The sequence below is a fragment of the Sus scrofa genome, chromosome 18 (genome assembly GCF_000003025.6).
Source record: "Sus scrofa isolate TJ Tabasco breed Duroc chromosome 18, Sscrofa11.1, whole genome shotgun sequence".
Lineage (NCBI taxonomy): Eukaryota > Metazoa > Chordata > Mammalia > Artiodactyla > Suidae > Sus > Sus scrofa.
In genome coordinates, this window is record NC_010460.4 from 16264896 (window position 1) to 16284661 (window position 19766).

A 19766-nucleotide genomic window follows, 5' to 3' on the forward strand; every position below is an offset into this window, starting at 1 on the left:
GACTCTGAGGACAAATGCCAAATGCTAAGAGTGCCCGAGAAGGGAATACAGGAAAGGGCCTTGTTATTTGCTAATGTCCTTGGCACCTGCATGAGCCCTGGGCGTCCAACCTTGGGACTACTTCTTACATGAGAGAAGTAACTCCTTTACTCGCTTAAGCTACTGTCTGTAGCTTCAACTCTGAATGTTCTGTTTTTGCATTTCAACGCAATCCTCAGCAATATCCATTTCCTTTTTGCAAAGCATAGCAGACTGAGGAGATTGTTGGTTTGTAGGAGACAAATAACAAATGTAGTCTGCACCTTCTCCGTGTTATTTCATTTACTTTAGACTTGTCTCTAAACCATCCCGTTTTAAAAAGAGCAAAAGGTGGAATGCAGTTTAGAATGAATAGTGTCACTCTAACAAGTATTTCAGTAAGTTTTGTGTGTCACGTAGGTATAATGATAAAAGGGACAAGAGAACTTTTGGGCTAGTTGGACAGACCACACGTAGACACGTATTGCTGGTGCAGTGTGGCAAGTGCTTTGGTAAAAGTCTGTAAGAATACGGAGAAAGGGCATCGGTCAGTTAGATTTTGCTGTATAGGAAACCACCCCAAACTTACTGGCTTAAATCGCCATTTATTTATAAAGCACCATTATAAAGACAGCGCCATTTATTTATCTCATGATTCTGCAGGTGGGTCACCAATTTGGGCTGCCGTCAGCTGGGCAATTCTTCTGGTCTTGGCTGGGCTCACTCATGTGGAGCTGGCTGAGTTTTGGCTGGTCTGGGATGTTCTCAGCCAGGAAGACTTGTAGTCTCTCCTCCAGCAGGCTAGCTTGGCTTCTTGACATGGCACCTGGGCAGGGTTCCAAGAGAGTCCTATGTTTGGAACTGGCACTCCATCACTTCCGTCACATTCCGTTGGCCACAGATTAAAGTGGTGGGAAATAGACCCTACCCTTTTATGGTGAGGGAAGCTGCAAGGTATGCAAAGGACACGAATATACAAAAGAGTAAAGAATGGTGACCGTTTTTGCAATCTGCCGCAGGGAAGAGATCAGCAATAATTTTCTTGAAGGACTTTATCTCAGATTTTTAAAACGTGAAATAATAGCGTGCTCTTTTTTATTAGCACTTAATTAAAATGATACCATCACTCACCATCAGTTCTAGAATCATTTTCCAAATCTTCAATTTCTACTTGTTTCTTATCTTTGGAGCATTAGAGCTCCAGCCGCTGGCCTACAGCACAGCCACAGCAACACCAGATCCGAGCTGTGTCTGTGACCTGCACCACAGCTCACGGCAATGCTGGATCCTTAACCTACTGAGTTAGACCAGGGATCGAACCTGCATCCTGGTGGATCCTAGTCAGGTTGTTACCACTGAGCCATGACGGTAACGCCTGTGATTAATAGCAGCTAGCATTCATGTAATGATCACTCTATGTAGATCTAGATACTATTCAAATAGCTTTACAGGAGCTATCACATTCACTCCCCCATAGAGTCCCATTAAGCTGTTACTGTTACCTTCCCTGCTTCACAGATGAGAGACAGTTCTTGTGCTTCATTCCACAAGTGTGGAGCCATTGCCTGTCAGTCTGGCTCCGAAGCGCACGCCCTTCACCACCACACTGTTCTGCTAAGAATTGCTCACCTAAGTGCAGAATGCCGTGAATGGCATCTTAATGTGTTTTTAAATGTATTAAAAGTTGTGTTCAGTGGAGCGTCAGTCTCCCCAGCTCAGTTTGTTGCCTGTGTATTTAGTAGCTGGTCCCTGATGCCTTAGCTTGGAGGAAGTTTTAATATAGAAAATTTTAATATATTTTACTATAATAAAATAAAGTTTTAATGTAGAAGGAAAAAATGCCTGTTGTTTCCAGTGATGCCTTGTTTTGTAATATGGGTGACAGAAGGGAGATGTTTCTGTCACCTATATTATAAAACAAGTTGTTATTTTGGAGATAGTTCACCTCCTTCAAACTCCTTTCACTCTTCTTCGACCAAAAAAAAAAAAAAAAGATAAGCCCTTATCAGGTTTTTTGATAGTGCTAAAACATCTAAAAGATACTGTCAGTCCACTTTGAATTTGAAAGATCTGCCTTCTCAAAAAGAGTCTTGGTATGGAAAACATGTTCTATGCTTGCGTCAAACAAAAATGCATCTTTTAAAGGAAGAAACTAATAAATTAGGCTTTTAATATTTGATTTAAATCACATTTACCTGCCACAAATCCCTATTACTGCTGGACAAATCATGTCAAGTATTTCTCCTGCTGTCGATGGAGCAGCAAACTATGCAGAATGAATCTGAATGAAGAATTTTTAGACTTTAGGTTGAAAAGGACCTCGCAGGCATAGAAACAATGGGACCCAAGCAGTGATCGTTCTTTGAATGCCCCTGCCCCCATCAGGTCATGGGCACCTTCCTCTCTCCCTCTTGTTTTTGATTCTCTTTTTAGGGTCATCTCACCAGTTGTTCCTCTCATACCTCATACAGTATGAGGACTTGTCAACAATACAACACAGTTTGGAAGGGGGTATATATGTTTCTTTCATGTTCACACACACATACAATTGCTTTGCGTACGGCCGTGTGTATGTACACAAGTATGTAAATATACAGCTTCATGTATCTCCATCTCTGGAAATAGCAATGTGGATGTTACTTATTTGAAGCACAGACCACATAGGTCTTAAAATTTGGCTATTTGAAAAGGATCAGACAAAAACATACAATTGATGTACGTGTGTACTAGTACAAACTCCTAAAAGTGATGTTATTTGGTTAAGGGTTAGTTAAATAACAGCAAACGTAGTTATAAGGATGACATTAAAGTGACAGTCATTTACAATTAGTAAACAAAATTAGGGGCATGTCTAACCTATGAGCATACCAAAAAAGATGTCTTTTTTAAGTGATGTGTAAAGACTCTACAGTAGTTTAGCATTCAAGAATATATCTATCTCCACTTAGCCAAGCACTTCCGCATATATCTGCTTGACATACTTACATGTTCTAGCTATACTGAATCAGTTGTTGTTGTTGTTGTTGATAGCTCCTTTGGGGAATGAGAGGGGAGTAGTACATTTTTTTGTACGTTTAGCCATTGTAACAACTGGCTCTGTACCCACACCTTTTTTTTTTTTTTTTTTAAATATGGCAGTGCAGTGAAATCTCTCTGTTCCCTTTTATGGCATTCTGCCCCTCTTGTTGCCTTCTACCACCCACACATAAGTGCCACCATTTAGAGATAATCAATAGGATTTGCTATTTACTGATCCTGTCTTTTTGCACTTTTCCAAACTAAATTGCATCATATCACTTTTGCACTTTTCCAAACTAAATTGCACTTTTCCAAACTAAATTGCATCATATCATATCTACAACTTGCTATTTTTGCCCCATATGTGTGTCCAGTTCATTCTTTTTCATCACTATATAGATTTCCACTTTAGGAATACCCAATATATATTCATCCTTTCTTCTGCTGACTGACATATTGGGAATGTTTTTGTTATTTATTTATTTATTTTTGCATAGTTTACTTTTTAAAGTATTTCCTGAGGTCAAAGGAGATCTCTACTTTTTCTGAACTCCAATAACAATATCATCCACTTTTAGCTTAGCACTTACCCTTCCATTGTAATTATTTTTCAGTTCTCCTGTAGCACATGGAAAGCTTCCTGAGGATCTGATTCTCCAAGATGGACATTATTGGGATAATAAGAATTTGCTTTTGGTAAATGAATAAGTGAATACTTAAATGGATCTAGTGCTATCTTCTTATAGATGTTGTGCGTGTTTGTGTTTATTTTCTTAGTTGTTGTGTGGTGTTGACTTTTTAAGACTTTGCTTTGTTAGAAAGATTTATGCAGTGTCAGAAACTGGTCACTGAGCTAGAAATATGGAGCATAAATTAAAACCTAAAACTTTAAGAAATTCTATGCTAGGCTTGCGGGCAACACAGATACACAGGTTGTGTGTGTGTGTGTGTGTGTGTGTGTGTGTGTGTGTGTGTGTATGTGTTTAATGTTGAAGGAGAAAGTTTAACAAAATCAGCAACTTTGTCTGCTTTTGGCATTACAAGCAGAAGGGATCTCACTAATTTATATTATGGCAGAACTCTTGCTTTTCTGTATGTTTTTGTTAGAAAGTTAATATTTAATTTTGAATCTGTACTCAGGATGGAATTACCCAAATTAGTTCTCTTCCTCCAAAATTCTTTTATTTGGATGTTAATCTTACCCTTCAGAAACACTGAATAGGTTTCACAGGTCTCTTGCTTGTCTTATTTGATTTCTACAGCAGCTTTGGCCAAGGTAAGCAGAGCTAGTATCATCCATATTTTCCAGATTAAGGACATGGGCTGGGAAGCTGGGGGAGGTTGGAGGACTTGCTCAAGATCACAGAACAGGACCAGAAACCAGATCTTTCAAACTGGTCCTGGTTCTGTCCAGGTATTACAGTTTCAGTGCTTAAAATAAGCAAAAATATTAATCAAAATGGTTTTGTTTTGCCAGCACTTTAATAGATGATTCAGTAACATAATGGCCATTTGACAGTTCATCATGGTAATGCGGGGAATTTCTCATCATTGTTGGTGTTCCATTGGTAACTGCCTCTTTGCTGCCCTCTTATTAGAAGGGTTCAAAGAAAAACTGAAAGCAAACATTGCAGAAGAACATGTCATGATTGGTGTGTGTATTTTTAAAAAGAGAAAAGCCTTGTAAGTGGAACTGATAGGAAGGAGTGACACAACCTAAAGTTAAAATATCTGAGAAACAAATGGATTTTTGATCACTTGAGGCCCACAGATGAATTAAAATCTCTCAGCATATAGACTGGCACAGCTGATCGCTCACATGGTAGTTTTTTAAAATGCAGAAGCGGTATGCTAGAATATTGTCTTCATGTCAGAAATGCAGTTTCATGCTTGAAAATGATAAAAAATTACAATCGATCCTTACAACTGTTCTGTTCATCTTTATTGATCAGGTGCAAGAAAGATAAATCGCAGCTCAAATAAGATTATAGTAAATGTTAGCATCGTAGGGGACTCTAGGTTGATAGAGAGCCATTCGTCATCCCAAATGGTGACCTGTCCATTGCTCCAGCCATCCCGAGTCTGCTGTCTAATCACATACCTATTGATTTTATCTACATCTACAAACCTGGATGTGACTGTCATTGGGCAACCTAGATTGTTAAATGCAGAGGGGTCACTGGTGTGAAGAGGATTTCATTTTCATTTTCTTACCAACCAACAATGATTTATTAAAAAATAAACTACCCCAAGTCATGCATGTGAAACCTGAGTGATTAGGGGAGGAAGGGACACAATAGACCACCATATTGCATTGTGTTCCATTGTGCTGCGATGCATTTTGCAGGATATTTCATGGAGTCCAAAGACTCATAGGGTCCTGTAAGCCACACCCTGCAGTAAGATAGGTTTCACAGGAACTAGCCAGAATGGACCATTAATTTTGCTGCCTGAGGAAAGGCATTACTTTGCTCTTACAACTTGATTTGTTGCTTATGTATTCATTCATGTAATAGTGGAAACATCTTTAAAAATAGGTTATCTAAATCTCCCCCCTTGCTTTAATTGGCTATAAATGTTGATGCTCTTATGGTCATATGGAGATGATAGAACAAATTCTACTCCATCTTGAAGACAAAACTACTGTATAAAAAGAAATGACCCTTAATGTCCTAGGTGGAACACTGGAATAATAATGTAAATGTGATATGTGTGAATTTCATATTCAAACTCGAGTCATCTTACAGGATCCAATCAGGGAGATTCCAAATAAAGGGGATCAAAATAATCTCTCAAAAATACATTAGGAATTTTCTCAGGAGGCTCAAATAACAATGAATTATAACTGTAAACATTTACTCTGTATTTACAACCTGAATACCAACAACTGTACTGTTATTAAATGGTTAACTTTACATGTATCTTTGTCAATATGCATGCCACTATGCAAGAAATGTTTTTCCTACTGCTAAGTGCCTGAAACAAGATTTTAATGTATTTTTTGAAATCTTAAGTCTTGTCCACATTTTGTCCTCTTGGATAGTGAAAACCCTGCTGTCAATCTGTATTCACAGAGCTCAGAGTTCTACAAAGTCACCACTGAGCAGTACCAGAAAGCCGCTGAAGAGGTGGAAGCAAAGTTCAAGTAAGCTTTTAGTGTCTTACCGGTATTTACTCTTCTTGACAAGATGAAAGTACATCTTTATTGCTCCTTGAGCAGAATATCATCTGGTATGTTAGCCCTCCGAAATACGTGGACGTGTGTTTGGATCCAGGTTGCTGTCGTGGAATTCAAATGCAAAGAAAGGGTCTTTGTCGAAAGCGTGTTGCAACTTAATTTTATCAACTCAGGAAGTTGAAACCAATGATGATAGACTTTTCATTTGGATTATTATATAGGGTGGGATGCTGTTGATGATGAAGATGATGTTAAATTGCTACCTCTATTCACAGAAACACAGAAACCATTCATTTTGTGTAATAGAATGATGGGCCTGTCCAAATTTGAGTATCTGCCTTTCTCACACATAAGCTGTTTTCCTTTCTTCACATGTGCGTGGAAAGCATTTAAATCACAGACTTTACCTTGCCCTTGATTATGAAGGTGATGTTCAATTGCTACCTGTGGTAATCCTTGGAAGGTTTAAATGAATGTTCTGTACTTGATGGATCAGAGTGTCCATGACCTGTAGCCCTGTACTCTCCCTTTGCTGCCAGTGCTCACATTACGTAAGAAGACCTCATTCAGAATTTTTCTGAGTGTATAAATGGTTCTGTTGTATAAGCCCTGTTAGTCACACATGTGCAAATTAGTGAAACACAAAAAGGTGTTTTGACAGGTTTAGTTGAAAGATTGCATTGGGCTCTGACCTCCTTCCTTGCGCATGTTTACAAGCATTTGATAAAATGATTAAACCCTAAGGTGGAATGTTATTACTTTCTGCTCTAGCACAGTTTGTGTGGTAATGGATATCAGTGTTATTTTAATGTTGATTTAAAAATATATTTATATGTATATATGTATTTTTTAAGATGGTTTGAGGTATATTTAAACAGACAAAACCCTCCAGTCTTCCTTAGTGAATTATCTCTTTGGGGCAGCCAGGAAAGACCTTCTCTAAATGGGCCATAGATCTCCCTCTTGAGGTTATTGTGCTGTCTTCAGGATTTAGATATGGAATTGGATAGATTGGTTTTTAGAAGGCCCTCTACATAGGTATTTTTAAAGTTATGTTTTTATCTTCTCTCTAATTGATAAAGCAGTGTTTTTAAACCTTTTGTCTCTGACTTGGCACCCTGGGTCTGTCTTCCTTGTAAGATGATAGCTGTAGAAAGAACTAAAAAATTGAGATAAAACAAAGGAGATCAGTTCTGACTGAATGATCTATGAAGTCATCGTAAAGATGATACTTTAGTTGAGGCTCTAAGAAGAGTTTTGAGTGGGCAGAAAGGAAAGGTATTCAAAAGGAACATCATGCTCAATAGTTAGTGGGTGGCAAACTAGTTAAAATCAATGGTGTGACTCAGCAGGATGCAGCTGGCAAGGTCAGTAGGGTCATTCGTTAGCTGTTGGGCTAAGAAGTTGGTCTTTATTTAGCCAGAAGTCATTGGAAGATGTTGGACCAGGTGAATACCCCGATTGATTCCTGTGTTCCTTTATGAATATTAGTCTGACAGTTGATTGGAGGTGTAGGGGTGGGGGGAGAAAGAGCCAGAAATACCAGCTGAGAGGTCTCTGTAAATGAAGGAGAAAAGGAGATGGATGTGAGGTCATTGAAAGATTAGGCATGAATTAATGATTAATTGGTGTGCTAGTTTACTACGGCCGCCACAGACTGAGTGGTTTAAACAACAGAGCTTTATTTTCTCGCGATTCCAGAGGCTGGGAGTTCAAGATCAAGGTGTAAGCAGGGTTGGTTTTTCTGGAGACCTTTCTCCTTGGCTTTCCGAAGACTGTCTTTACGTGGTCTTCCCTCTCTGCATCTGTGGCCTAATCTTCGCTTGTAAATCACATTGGGTGACTTCATTTTAACCTATCTCTTTGTCCGAATTTTTCATTTTCTGAAGTATCAGGCAATAGGACTTCAACCCAGGAATTTTGGGGAGACACACACACAGTTCAGTCCATGACACTTGGATAGAAGGGGTAAAAGGAGAACCGGAAATATGAGTTTGGTAGAAGCTATGAATTTCACACAGAGAGATAAGTCTGGTTTTAGATGAAAGAATCTCTCTTCTGAGGCCATGCCCAGCTGCCGTTTCATTCCACCTGCACTAGCCTACTGCCGAGTGAGAGGCTGCCTGGGGCACAAACATAAAAGTCATGATGACTTACCTTTTCCCAGACGGCATGGACCTGTGTTCAGCAGAGCCTCGGCAGCATCATTCTCTCTTATCTTTATAAGGTGTTATTTTTTTATTAGCTCCTACTCTCATCTGGTGTAGTAAACAGTTTGGCCTCTCCCAAAGCGAGCTCTGGCCTTTGTACCCAGCTCCTGGGGGTAACCCTCAGAATTGCCCAGGTGAAAGAAATGTCTTCTTCATGATGGGCCCATTGGGCCATGTGGTATCAGTCCGGTGCCGAAGACTGGCTTCAGCTGCATGGCGGTCCGTCAAGCAAGCCTATGTGATGAGGCCCAGTGACGCTCTGGACATTGACGTTGTGGTGGGCTTGATTATTCTTTGCATTTTGTCACATACCGATTCGAGCAGTGTAGTGCATCCTGAAGACAGGGATGTTGCACTTGGGACCTTCTCTCAACTTTGTCCTGTGCATTTCTTCCTTTGGTTGATTCTCTGTATCATTTCCCATAATAAGCCATAACTCTGAGTTTAATAGCTTTAGTGAGTTCTGTGAGTCCTTTTATCAGACCATCAAAGCTTAGGGTGGCTTGGGAACCCCTTGAACTTGCAAATGATGTCAGAAGTGAGAACAGCCAGGGGACTCTGCCTCAGACTTCGCAGTTTGGCTAACTCCAGTACAAACAAAAACCCAGGTTTTATACACTGTGAACGAATTTCAAGAGCTCGTTTTTGAGAAAGTGGCTTTCATTATATCATTTTTTTAGCTACTGTCTGCTAGACTGAGCTTCCTAGAATATCGTATTTTGATTTACAGTGAGTTCATTAGCTTCACACCAAGGATGTGATCGTGCTTTGGCTGTAAGAGATGCTTGCCATCTTTGAAGGCACAGCGATTCCTCAGTGGAATTTTGTTTCTCCTTAGAAACGTGGGCATCTCCGATAATCATGACGTCTCCGGTCTTTTGCAAGGCCGTGTATTTGATTGTTTTTGTTTCCTGTCAGAGCCGAACTTAGCAGCCCCTCTTAGTAAGCTCTGAAGAACTTTGAGGAAAATTAAGTTAATTTTATCTGATGGAAGGATTCATTTGGTTACATCTTGGTCACAGAAGATGGAAGCTTTTAAAATTGCAGTTTCAAGGGCCGTATTATAAACCTGCTAGGGGGTCACACAAAATCACTATCAAGAGAAAGAATGCCCAGCAGTTACCCTGATGCATCCTGCCAGGATAGCTAATGGAATTATTTTAGGGATACTTAAATATTAACTCACACTTCAGCCCCTCACTTTATAGTTTGGCAGTAAACCATTAAAACACTTTAGATTTAATGGAATTTGCCCCCCCTGTTTTATCAACACATCATTCATTCCTAGGGTGCCTAGGCACCACGCCCCCTGCGAGTTCTGACTATACAGCTATGCAGGAGTCAGGTGGGGTTCTAGCAGTGTGGAACTTAGAGCTCCTCAGGGGGGAATAGGAGGACAGAATTTTAAAATAGAGCTTTTTAGAAATCCCAAGTGAGTTCTACTGTGATGAGATAATTTCGTCCTAAATAAATACCAAGTTACTAAAAATTAAAGTTATTAAAATTAGTATTTTTTCAATGGAAATTAATTTGGGATCAAGAATGTGTGCTGCTGGAATACTTGGAGGCCTAGCGGGTTAAAGATCTGACATGGTCATTGCCGTGGCTCAGCTTGCTGTTGTGGTGCACATTCCATCCCTGGCCCCCCAAAATGTTAAAAACATGAAAAAAGAATGTGTCCTGTTTATTTCATCCAACAAAGCTTTAAAATTTTAGCTATAAAATCCCAATCACTGGATAAATATGCTTTTTATATCTAGCTTTTATTCAAAAGATACACCTTTCCTTTTCCCACTAACTAAAACAGTCGTTATGAGCACTTCATATCACCTTTATCACCCTGTGTTATTACCTGTTAAATAGAGCAAGTTACGGTGTAAGTGCCTAGTTAGTTATCCGGCACTAGTACCATGTTATAGCTCAGCTTACTGAGAATTTGTTCTAATTTAATCCTTATAATCTACCTTATAGGTGATTAATTAAGCAAAATATTGTATTAAATATTACATTGATAGTGCTTAGCACAGGTCTAGCACCAAGTAAATGCTCAATAAACATTATCTTTTGTTTTTTATTGTGTATTATAATATTATTATATTTTTATTTATTGTTATGTTCAACTCAAGTTATGAAGCTATGCACCACAGGAGAAATTTCTGTATCTAGTTCCAAAGTAAATCCAGATGATGTGAAAACCTCCCAAAAGATCATTAGAGTTCTTACCCTTGGGGAGCTCCCCTTCCAGCCAGGAGACAGCGTTTAAAGCTCTGTGACAGGTCAGTCCAATAAGGGATGTGTCAGCGCTGTCTGGATGTACAGAGTGAGGGGCGTGCGGACAGAGTGCTGCAAGGGCTCTATCCCGGGGTCAGCATCCGAATCCGGTTGCTGCGAGTGGGTCGGAGTTGATGTACCACAGCTACAGAAAGGAGATGTTACCATAGTGTTACATACATACAAATTGTTTTTAAAATGTTAACGCAAATATCAAGCAGGCGTAAAGCAAATATCAGAGAACTGTATAATACTGTAGTGGCAGTGTAACCCTTGTGAGGACAATGCAACATCAAACGAAAGGCATTGTAAAGACGGTGGATATTTCAGTCGCACGTTTTTCTTTAGAGACCGAAGTAGCCAGTTTCTGACTTCCATAAAAATGTGTATGTGGGAGTGACGTAGATGTATTGAAGATATTTTTGTACTGATTTCATTAGAGGTCTAACATAACTTTTCAGCTTACGTGTCTTCGAAAGATACTGTGAAGGAGTGTGATTCTCTGAAATGGGATGTGAGTCCTGGAAATGCTCCTTTGTGTGCCAGGCTTTGGAAGAGGTTTTCACGTTTATCCTTGAATGAAGTTGTTGAAACCTGACTTATAAATTTGGGCTCATGAAAGAAGCCTGGGTTATCCTTGTAATGTGTTAAAAGATGAGTTACCCCATGGAAAAAGGGGAGGAGATTGTAGCGTATCTGCAGAAGGCGTTGGACAACTCTTACAGATAAAATGGGCTTTTGTAAGTACTCCTGAATAGTCAGAGATTTCTTGAGTGTAAAGTTCTTTCACTTTAAAATGTCCTTGGCTTTATTAAGGTTTCACTTTGACTGGCAGTACTCTTTAGTTTCTCTTTGGGGTGTGTGATTTTAATAGCTGCACTGCGAATGAGTAAGTGAAGCTGAGGATGACACGCCAACGGTACCAGCAGGTGTTTCTCCTGTTCTCCGTAATTACACGTGTGGCTCATGGACAGTTTTAAGCAATGGTGTTTAAAGATCCTGCTTAATTGGCTGTAAAATAATTAAATAAGGTTTTGACTGGCAAATTTATAATTCTGTTAGATGCATACACCAGTGCACTTGAATGTCAATGTGACTTCAATTTGGAAATATTAGATTAATAGAACTAATTGTACTGCAGGTACAAAGTTTACTCTGATTAATAGTCTTAAAACTCTTCTAGAAGTTTAGTCAAGTAAATTTCTGTTACTTAGCATTCTGCTTAAGCTTTTAATTAAAACTTATTTCCAAAAGTCTGCGATGTTCAGTTTTGCTGTACTTCTTTCCAGTTTTTCCAAAGTTGAGCTCCTGTAATTTTTCAGTGACTCCAGCTGCCTTACTGAGTAACTTGCCTTATCAAGAGAATTAAAATTATATACCGTCTGACATATATTTGTATCTGCAGCTGACAGTTACCCTGCATTTTGTCTCTAACACTTATCGATGTCTGCTTATAACCTACTTTAGTGCTGCGTGAATGGCTCTGATATACCAAATGTACATGATAAATGTTTTCTCTGTGATTCTCATTGATCAATTTCTAAATGATCAAATGGTTTATCTCAGTAAGACACTAATTCACATTGATCAAATTCTAAATGACCAAGTTGACTTGGTTTCTGCTGAACACAAATTGTATTAAAACAACATTACTTGAACATGCTGGCTTTTCTAATGTAAGAGTTATGTTACCAGCAGTTACAATATAACCAGAGTTATTGTATTATAAAGATGTCTCCTCCATAATGAAAAGTTTACACAAGAAGAAAAGAATGCGATATTACAGGAAGAACAGGGCTTCAGGCAAGGATTTGGGCTTTTACTAACTAATTAAATTCTGCATTTGTATTGGGCCGTTTTTCTCCTTTTTTAATTTGAAGGGCTGTGAGCAGGAAATATAGCAGCTGCAGTGGTGACATTTTATTCCCTAAGGTCCTTGGAGCCAGGCGACGCCTTGATTTTTCAGTAAAAGACTTAGTCATTGAAGAGGCTAAATTCTAGAAAAAGTAAATATACCTGTACTCTTTGTACATACACTTGGTTATAATTGCCCAGTTAAAAGTATAGCAGGTTGTTTGTCGTTTTTATTTTTTATTTTTTTGTCTTTTTGTCTTTTTAGAGTTGCATCCGCGGCATATGGAGGTTCCCAGGCTAGGGGTCTAATCAGAGCTGTAGCTGCCAAGCCTACACCACAGCCACAACAATGCCAGATCTGAGCCTCGGTCTGCAACCTACACCACAGCTCACAGCAATGCTGGATCCTTAACCCACTGAGTGAGGCTGGGGATCAAACCTGCAACCTCATGGTTCCTAGTTGGATTCGTTTCCGCTGCGCCGCAACGGGAACTCCTGTTTTTGTTTTTTTAAACATCAGCTCACCTACTAGAATTTGTCTGTGTATTGCTGGGGAAAGTTTTCAATTCTGAAATTGAAGAACAATGTTTATGAGCTTAGGAGGATATTTTGTGTATAAAGCCAATGGCAAATACCATTTGGTGAAACATAGCCTTGAATATTTAGAACACACAATTCCCCAGGCAGGTTATTTATTACGTCTTTGACTTATCTCTTCCATCTGTAAAATGTAAACTTTAGCTTCCATTTCTTTAGAGCATTCAAGCTGAGAAGGTTTAAAAGTTGAAAAGGAGAAAAAAGTTGTCATTGCTCCTCATCTGAAAAATGGACTGAGGTGTTGTTTTATTTAGTTGTAGGTCATGGGCTGCCGTTTTAGTTTTGTTCTGGATGTTGTAGCAGCCCCTTCTGTACATTGTCAGGGGACGTATGGAGAATAGCCCGCCTCCTCTCAAGCTAAGAAGCCGTATGTGTCCTTCTCTTCGTCCACAACCCCCAAGCAACAAATTAGTTCCAAGGAAAGTGAGACATGCTTGGGAATCCACCGATATTTGACGGTGTCTCTTACGATGGGCGTGTAAGATGGGTTCAGTTTCTCAGAAAAGCTTAGGCGATTGATGCCAGTTTCCTCCCCTTTAATGTTGGAGCCTCCTAATCAGATCTGTTTAGTTGGTTAATTAGTTTCTCTTTATTCCTTTAAGTTGGAGCTGTGTCCTTAGGCTACGCACTTATTCTCTAAGGTATAAATGCCAAGAAACATTAACAGCACTTGGGAGTTAGACTTCCACTTGCATCATTTCTGCATATACGTGCTTATAATTGCCTATTTAGAAGTAGAGGATTGTTTGTTGTTTATGTTATATTAAGACACGACACCATAAAACTTCTAGAACAGAACATAGGCAAAATCCCCTATGACATAAATTGCAGCAGCACTTTCCTAGGTCAGTCTCCCAAGGCAATAGAATCAAAAGCAAAAACAAACAAATGGGACCTAATCAAACCCACAAGCCCCTGCCCAGCAAGGAAACCACAAGCAAAATGAAGAGGTAACACGGGAACTGGAAGAAAACACGTGCAAACATTGTGAACAACATGGGCCCAATCTCCAAAACACACAACCAGCTCGTACAGCCCCAGAACAAAAAGAACCAACCCAATTAAAAAACGGGCAGAAGACCCAGATGCACCTCTCCGAAAAAGATACCCAGATGGCCAACAGGTTGGTGCAGATGCTCAACATCACCAACCATCAGAGAAATGCACCTCAAAACCACAGTGAGGCATCTCCCCACACTGGCCAGTATGGCCACCATCAAAATGTCCACAAATAACAAATTCTGGAGAAGGTGTGGAGAAAAGGGAATCCCAGCACACTGTGGTTGGGAATGCAGGTGGTGCAGTCATCTTGGAAAACAGCATGGACTGTTGGCTTTTGACCTTCCTCACACATTCCACTCAGTCTAGAGGTGTCTGCAGAAGGATACGGGGCAGGATAGCAAAGTTGATTGGGATATAGGACTAAAAGAGCAGGACTTATAAGCTGTTTAGACTATTATCTACTTCACAAAAGAGAGCTCAGACTGTAGCCATTGCATGAACATGTGTGTGCAGTTGTTCTCAAGGTCAAGAGGGTCACTTTGGGAACTTCCTCATCCCTTCTGCAGAATATGAGGGAACCTCAAGTAAGTGGTGATACAAACTGCTGGAGCCAAATTGGCCACATCCAACCCTAAATCCATGACCTGGAATTCTCTTTCCTGTCTCAGCCAGGGCAGCCAGGGTTTGTTTGGGTTACGCTGGGCACCTTTTTTTCTTTAATATAATCTGTTTATGTGTTAGACGTAAATTATCAAAACCAGTCTTGTTGCAGCCCTTATGTTAGTGGCCATAAGCTCCTGAATTCATCATTTGTTCTGTGTGAGATAACAAATCATTCTGTTTTCCTCGACAGGAACATTAGCATTGAACTTTCTTCCTTAATCAATATAATCCATTAAGAATCTAGTGTTACCCTACACAGTTATATGAAATATTAATTGCACACTGTTAGTTAGATAAATGAAGAGTCTGCCAAAATGATAGCTTGTTTCTTTCTTTGTATCATAATATTTAAATGAGAGCATTTTGAATTCTAGGGTGCATGGTATTTTAGAATTTATTGATCCTTGCTTATTTGAGTAATTAGCTACATAGCTCATAGTTCCCAAAAGATATTTCTAACTGGGATTACTAAGTTTTTTCCTCTTGCTGATTCCAGCGAGAGTTCATTTACTTTTTAAAAGATCCAGTTGGAAATCATTTAAAAATTTTTTCCTTTGATGCTTTCGAAAGTGAGAAAAAGTTATTTCGCTTTTTGAGTGCCACTCAGCTACAGGTAGGAAGTAGAGAAGCTTATGGGGGGTCAATTAGAGTTAATTACTGTCTAGCTGACCTGCCACATTTTAAAATGTCCAGGAAGACGTGTAGATTTTTAATTCTTTTGTCAAATTCAAAAAGTTTAGCCATGAATATGGTTAAAAATTATATCAAGGAAGTTATATATGTATAGCTCTCAAGATAGTCTCTCTGGAAAGTTGTATAGGCTCAGCTGCATTGAGGTATCTAATTATCGCTCCACTATTTGGGAAGCCTGTCCAAACACTGTTGACCCTCCCTGCTCTCAACCAGGTAATCAACTTACGGTTGCCCATTCACTATGCCTAGGCTAAAACCGTGGTACTAGAGCTTATACCAGAACTTTCAGAATAGTCGTACGCGAACATGTATTTGCTCATTTGAATGTCAATTTCCAAGTCACCTCTCAAGGTGTCAGTCTATCAAGGATACCTATTTCTGCTTCTTTTCACTTTGCTTAAGATGTAAGCAAACAAAATACAAAAATGATAAATTTGGACCTTGTGATTAAAAAGTTCTATTCATCTTTTTAAAAAAAAATTTACCGATTGATTTACAATGTTCTGTCAATTTCTGCTATATAGCAAAATGACCCATCCATATATATACTTATATACGTATGTATATATATGCATTATTTTTCTCACATTATTCTCCATCATGTTTCATCACAAGTGATTAGGTGTATAGTTCCCCGTGCTATACAGCAGGATCTCGTTGCCCATCCGCTCTAAATGCAAGAGTTTTCATCTACTAACTCCAATCTTCCATTCCATCCCACTTCCTTTAACTGCTGCCTGGCAAATATGAGTCTGTCTTACATTTTTATCTGTTTTGTAGATCATTTGTGCCATGATTTAGATTCCACATATAAGTGATATCATATGGCGTTTGTCTTTCTCTTTCTGACTTACTTCACTCAGTATGAGAGTCTCTAGTTCCATCCAGGTTGCTGCAAGTGGTATTATTATTATTTTTTTAATGGCTGAGTAGTATTCCATTGTATGTATGTATCACACCTTCCTAATCCATTCATCTGTTGATGGGCATTTAGGTTGTTTCCATGTCTTGGCTATTGTGAATAGTGCTGTGATGAACATACAGATGCATGTATCTTTTTCAGTGAAATTTTTGTCTGGATATATGTCCAGCAGTGGGATTGCTGGGTCATATGGTAGTTCTGTATTTAGTTTTCTGAGGTATCTCCATAGTATTTTCCATAGTGGTTGTACCAGTTTACATTCCCACCAACATCATTCCTAATGGTGAAAACCTGAAAGCATTTCCACTATGATCAGGAACAAGACAAGGATGTCCTCTTTCAACAATGTTATTCAACATAGTCTTGGAAGTCCTAGTCGTGGCAGTCAGAGATGAAAAAGAAATAAAAGGAATCCAGATTGGAAAAGAAGAAGTAGAACTATCACTATTTGCAGATGACATGATTCTATACCTAGAAAATCTTAAAAACACTACCAGAAAACTATTAGAGCTCATCAGTGAATTTGGTAAAATTGCAGGATACAAAATTAATACACAGAAATCAATTGCATTTCTATATACTAACAATGGAAGATCAGAAAGAGAAATTAGGGAAATAGTCCCATTTACCATTGCATCAAAAAGAATAAAATACCTAGGAATAAATCTACCTAAAGAGACAAAAGACCTCTACTGTGAAAACTGCAAGACACTGATGAAAGAAATCAAAGACAGAAATAGATGGAAAGATATACCATGCTCTTGAATTGGAAGAATCAATATAGTCAAAATGACAATGCTACCTAAGGCAATCTAGATTCAGTGCCATCCCTATCAAATTACCAAAGACATTCTTTACAGAAATAGAACAAAATATTTTAAAATTTGTATGGAAACACAAAAGACCTTGAATAGTCAAAACAATATTGAAAAGAAAAAAAATAGAACTGGAGAAATCAGGCTCCCTGACTCCAGACAATACTACAAGGCTACAGTCATCAAAATGGTATCGTATTGGCACAAAAACAGAAATATAGATCAATGGAACAGAATAGAAAGCCCAGAAATAAACCCAAACACCTATGGTCAATTAATCTATGATAAAGGAGGCAAAAACATGCAATGAAGGAAAGATAGTCTCTTCAATAATTGGTGCTGGGAAAACTGGACCACAGCATGTAAGAGAACCATATTAGAACATTCTCTAACACCATACACAAAAATAAACTCAAAATGAATTAAAGACCTAAATGTAAGGCAAGACACTGTAAAACTCCTTGAGGAAAATAGGCAGAACACTCTTTGACATAAATCCATAGCAACATCTTATTTGATACACCTCCTAGAATAAAGATACATAAGCCAATGGGACCTAATTAAACTCAAAGCTTCTGCACAGCAAAGGAAACCATTAAAAAATGAAAGGAAAATCCACAGAATGGGAGAATATTTTTGTAAATGACTCAACCAACCAGGGTTTAATCTCTAAAATATACGAATAACTCATACAACTCAACAGCAAAGAAAAAAACAACCCAATTGAAAAATGGGCAGAAGACCTAAATAGATATTTCACCAGAGAAGACATACAGATGTCCAGCAGGCACATGAAAAAATGCTCAACATCTGTAATTATTAGAGAAATGCAAATGAAAACTATAGTGAGGTACCACCTCACACCAGTTAGAGTGGCCATATTAACAAGTCAACAAAGAATTAATGCTGCAGAGGATGTGGAGGAAAGGGAACCCTCTATTCATCTTAAGACACCATTTAGAAGATTTTAAAAGTGGGCAGAAGACTTGAACAGACACTTCAGAGGAAGATTTAAGAATGGCCATATAGCACATGAAAAGTGCTAATAACATTATTAGTTATCAGCAAATTGCAAATTAAAACCATTGGAATGGTGAAGATCAAAAAGACTGACAATACTACTTGTCTGAAAGGATGGGAAGAAACCAGAATTCTCCTGCTTTGCTGGGGGCGGGGGGTATAAAAGAGCAAAGTCACTTTTGAAGAAGTTTGACAGTTTCTTATAAATTTAAACATACGTTTGCTTTATGACACAGTTCTAAGTGTTTTACCCAAGAGCAAAGAAAATATACATCCACAAAAAGATTTATATACTTGCTCATATCAGATTCATTCATAGTTGTCAAAAACTAGAAACAACCCATATAGTCATCACTGAGGGAATGGGTATACTGCTCAGCAATTTAAAAAAATTGAAATATTAATTCATGTAACAACATGGATTAATCTCAGAAACATTGTGTTATGCAAAAAGAAGCCATACACAAAACAGTGTGATTCCATGATTCCATTCATGCAAAGTTCGAAAACAGGAAAAATTAGTCTGTACTGATAGAAATCAAAAGTTGTTGGGGATAGAGAGGGACTTGATTGAAAATGGACACGTGAATTTTCTGAGGTATTGAGAATATTTGTGTTCTGGGCAATGGTTATGCAGGTGTCTATACAGTTTTTACCACAAATTTCGATTATACTTTACCCCAAATTTGTTATTTTAATTAGAAAAATATTGTCATTTGTCCTAGGTAAAATGTTTCTTCAGTTTAATCACAGTCTTAGGAAACTTGTAATTTCTAATCCCATCTATAATCATACTTTATCATCCATAATCGTACTTTATCTCAGAGTCAGGGCTGTGCTTTATGACACAGTTATTCATATATTCATGCTTTATTATTTATTCGGTGTGCTGGATCTCTACAGATACAGGAGTAAACTTTATTTCATTTATTTTCTTAAGAATAAGTCTTTTTTTTCTTTATTAATTTGCATTTGCCTATTATACCCTTGTCCTTGTTAGTCTGGACTGTTGTAGGTAGTCCTGGTTAAGTTTTGGAAGTAATTTTTTGTAAAGGGGTTTTAAAGGCAGTATCTGTACATGAAACATTTATAGAGGAACACTGATACTTTTTAATATAATAATCTCAGGCAGCAATTTGTTCATACTATGTATTGAGTCCTGGCAAAATGCTTGAAAACTTGTAAAAGCTTGCATCTTGGCCCTTCCCTACATGTTGAAATGAAAGCACACATGTTCCCATGGTAAAGTGTCGCCAAGCATCCCCAACTTGCTCACATGGCTGCCTTAAGCTATTTTATGTGCTTTCTCATTCAGTGGCCAACAGTCAAATTGCCATGTTCCTTTAGTGAGTGTGTGTGTCTAACTGCTGGTAATCAACTGCGTCCCTTGGAAATTGATAGATGTGCTCATTAAGGGGAGTTCTCGCTCTTGGCTCCTTTCACAAGTCACCTCAGCTACCGTTTCTGGATGAAGCTGGCAAGAAGTACTGTGCAGTGATACATCT

The 19766-nt window shown here is 38.5% G+C and overlaps 1 protein-coding gene across 7 annotated transcripts in view; it reads left to right on the forward strand.

Annotated features, from left to right (window-relative positions):
- The window catches only part of CHCHD3 (coiled-coil-helix-coiled-coil-helix domain containing 3), a 296388-nt gene that overhangs the window by 212285 nt on the left and 64337 nt on the right, over positions 1 to 19766 (forward strand). For all 7 annotated transcript variants that reach the window (XM_021078526.1, XM_021078530.1, XM_021078528.1 and 4 more), the window contains 1 exon segment: positions 6111 to 6181. In XM_021078526.1, the coding sequence (XP_020934185.1) occupies positions 6111 to 6181 (71 nt within the window).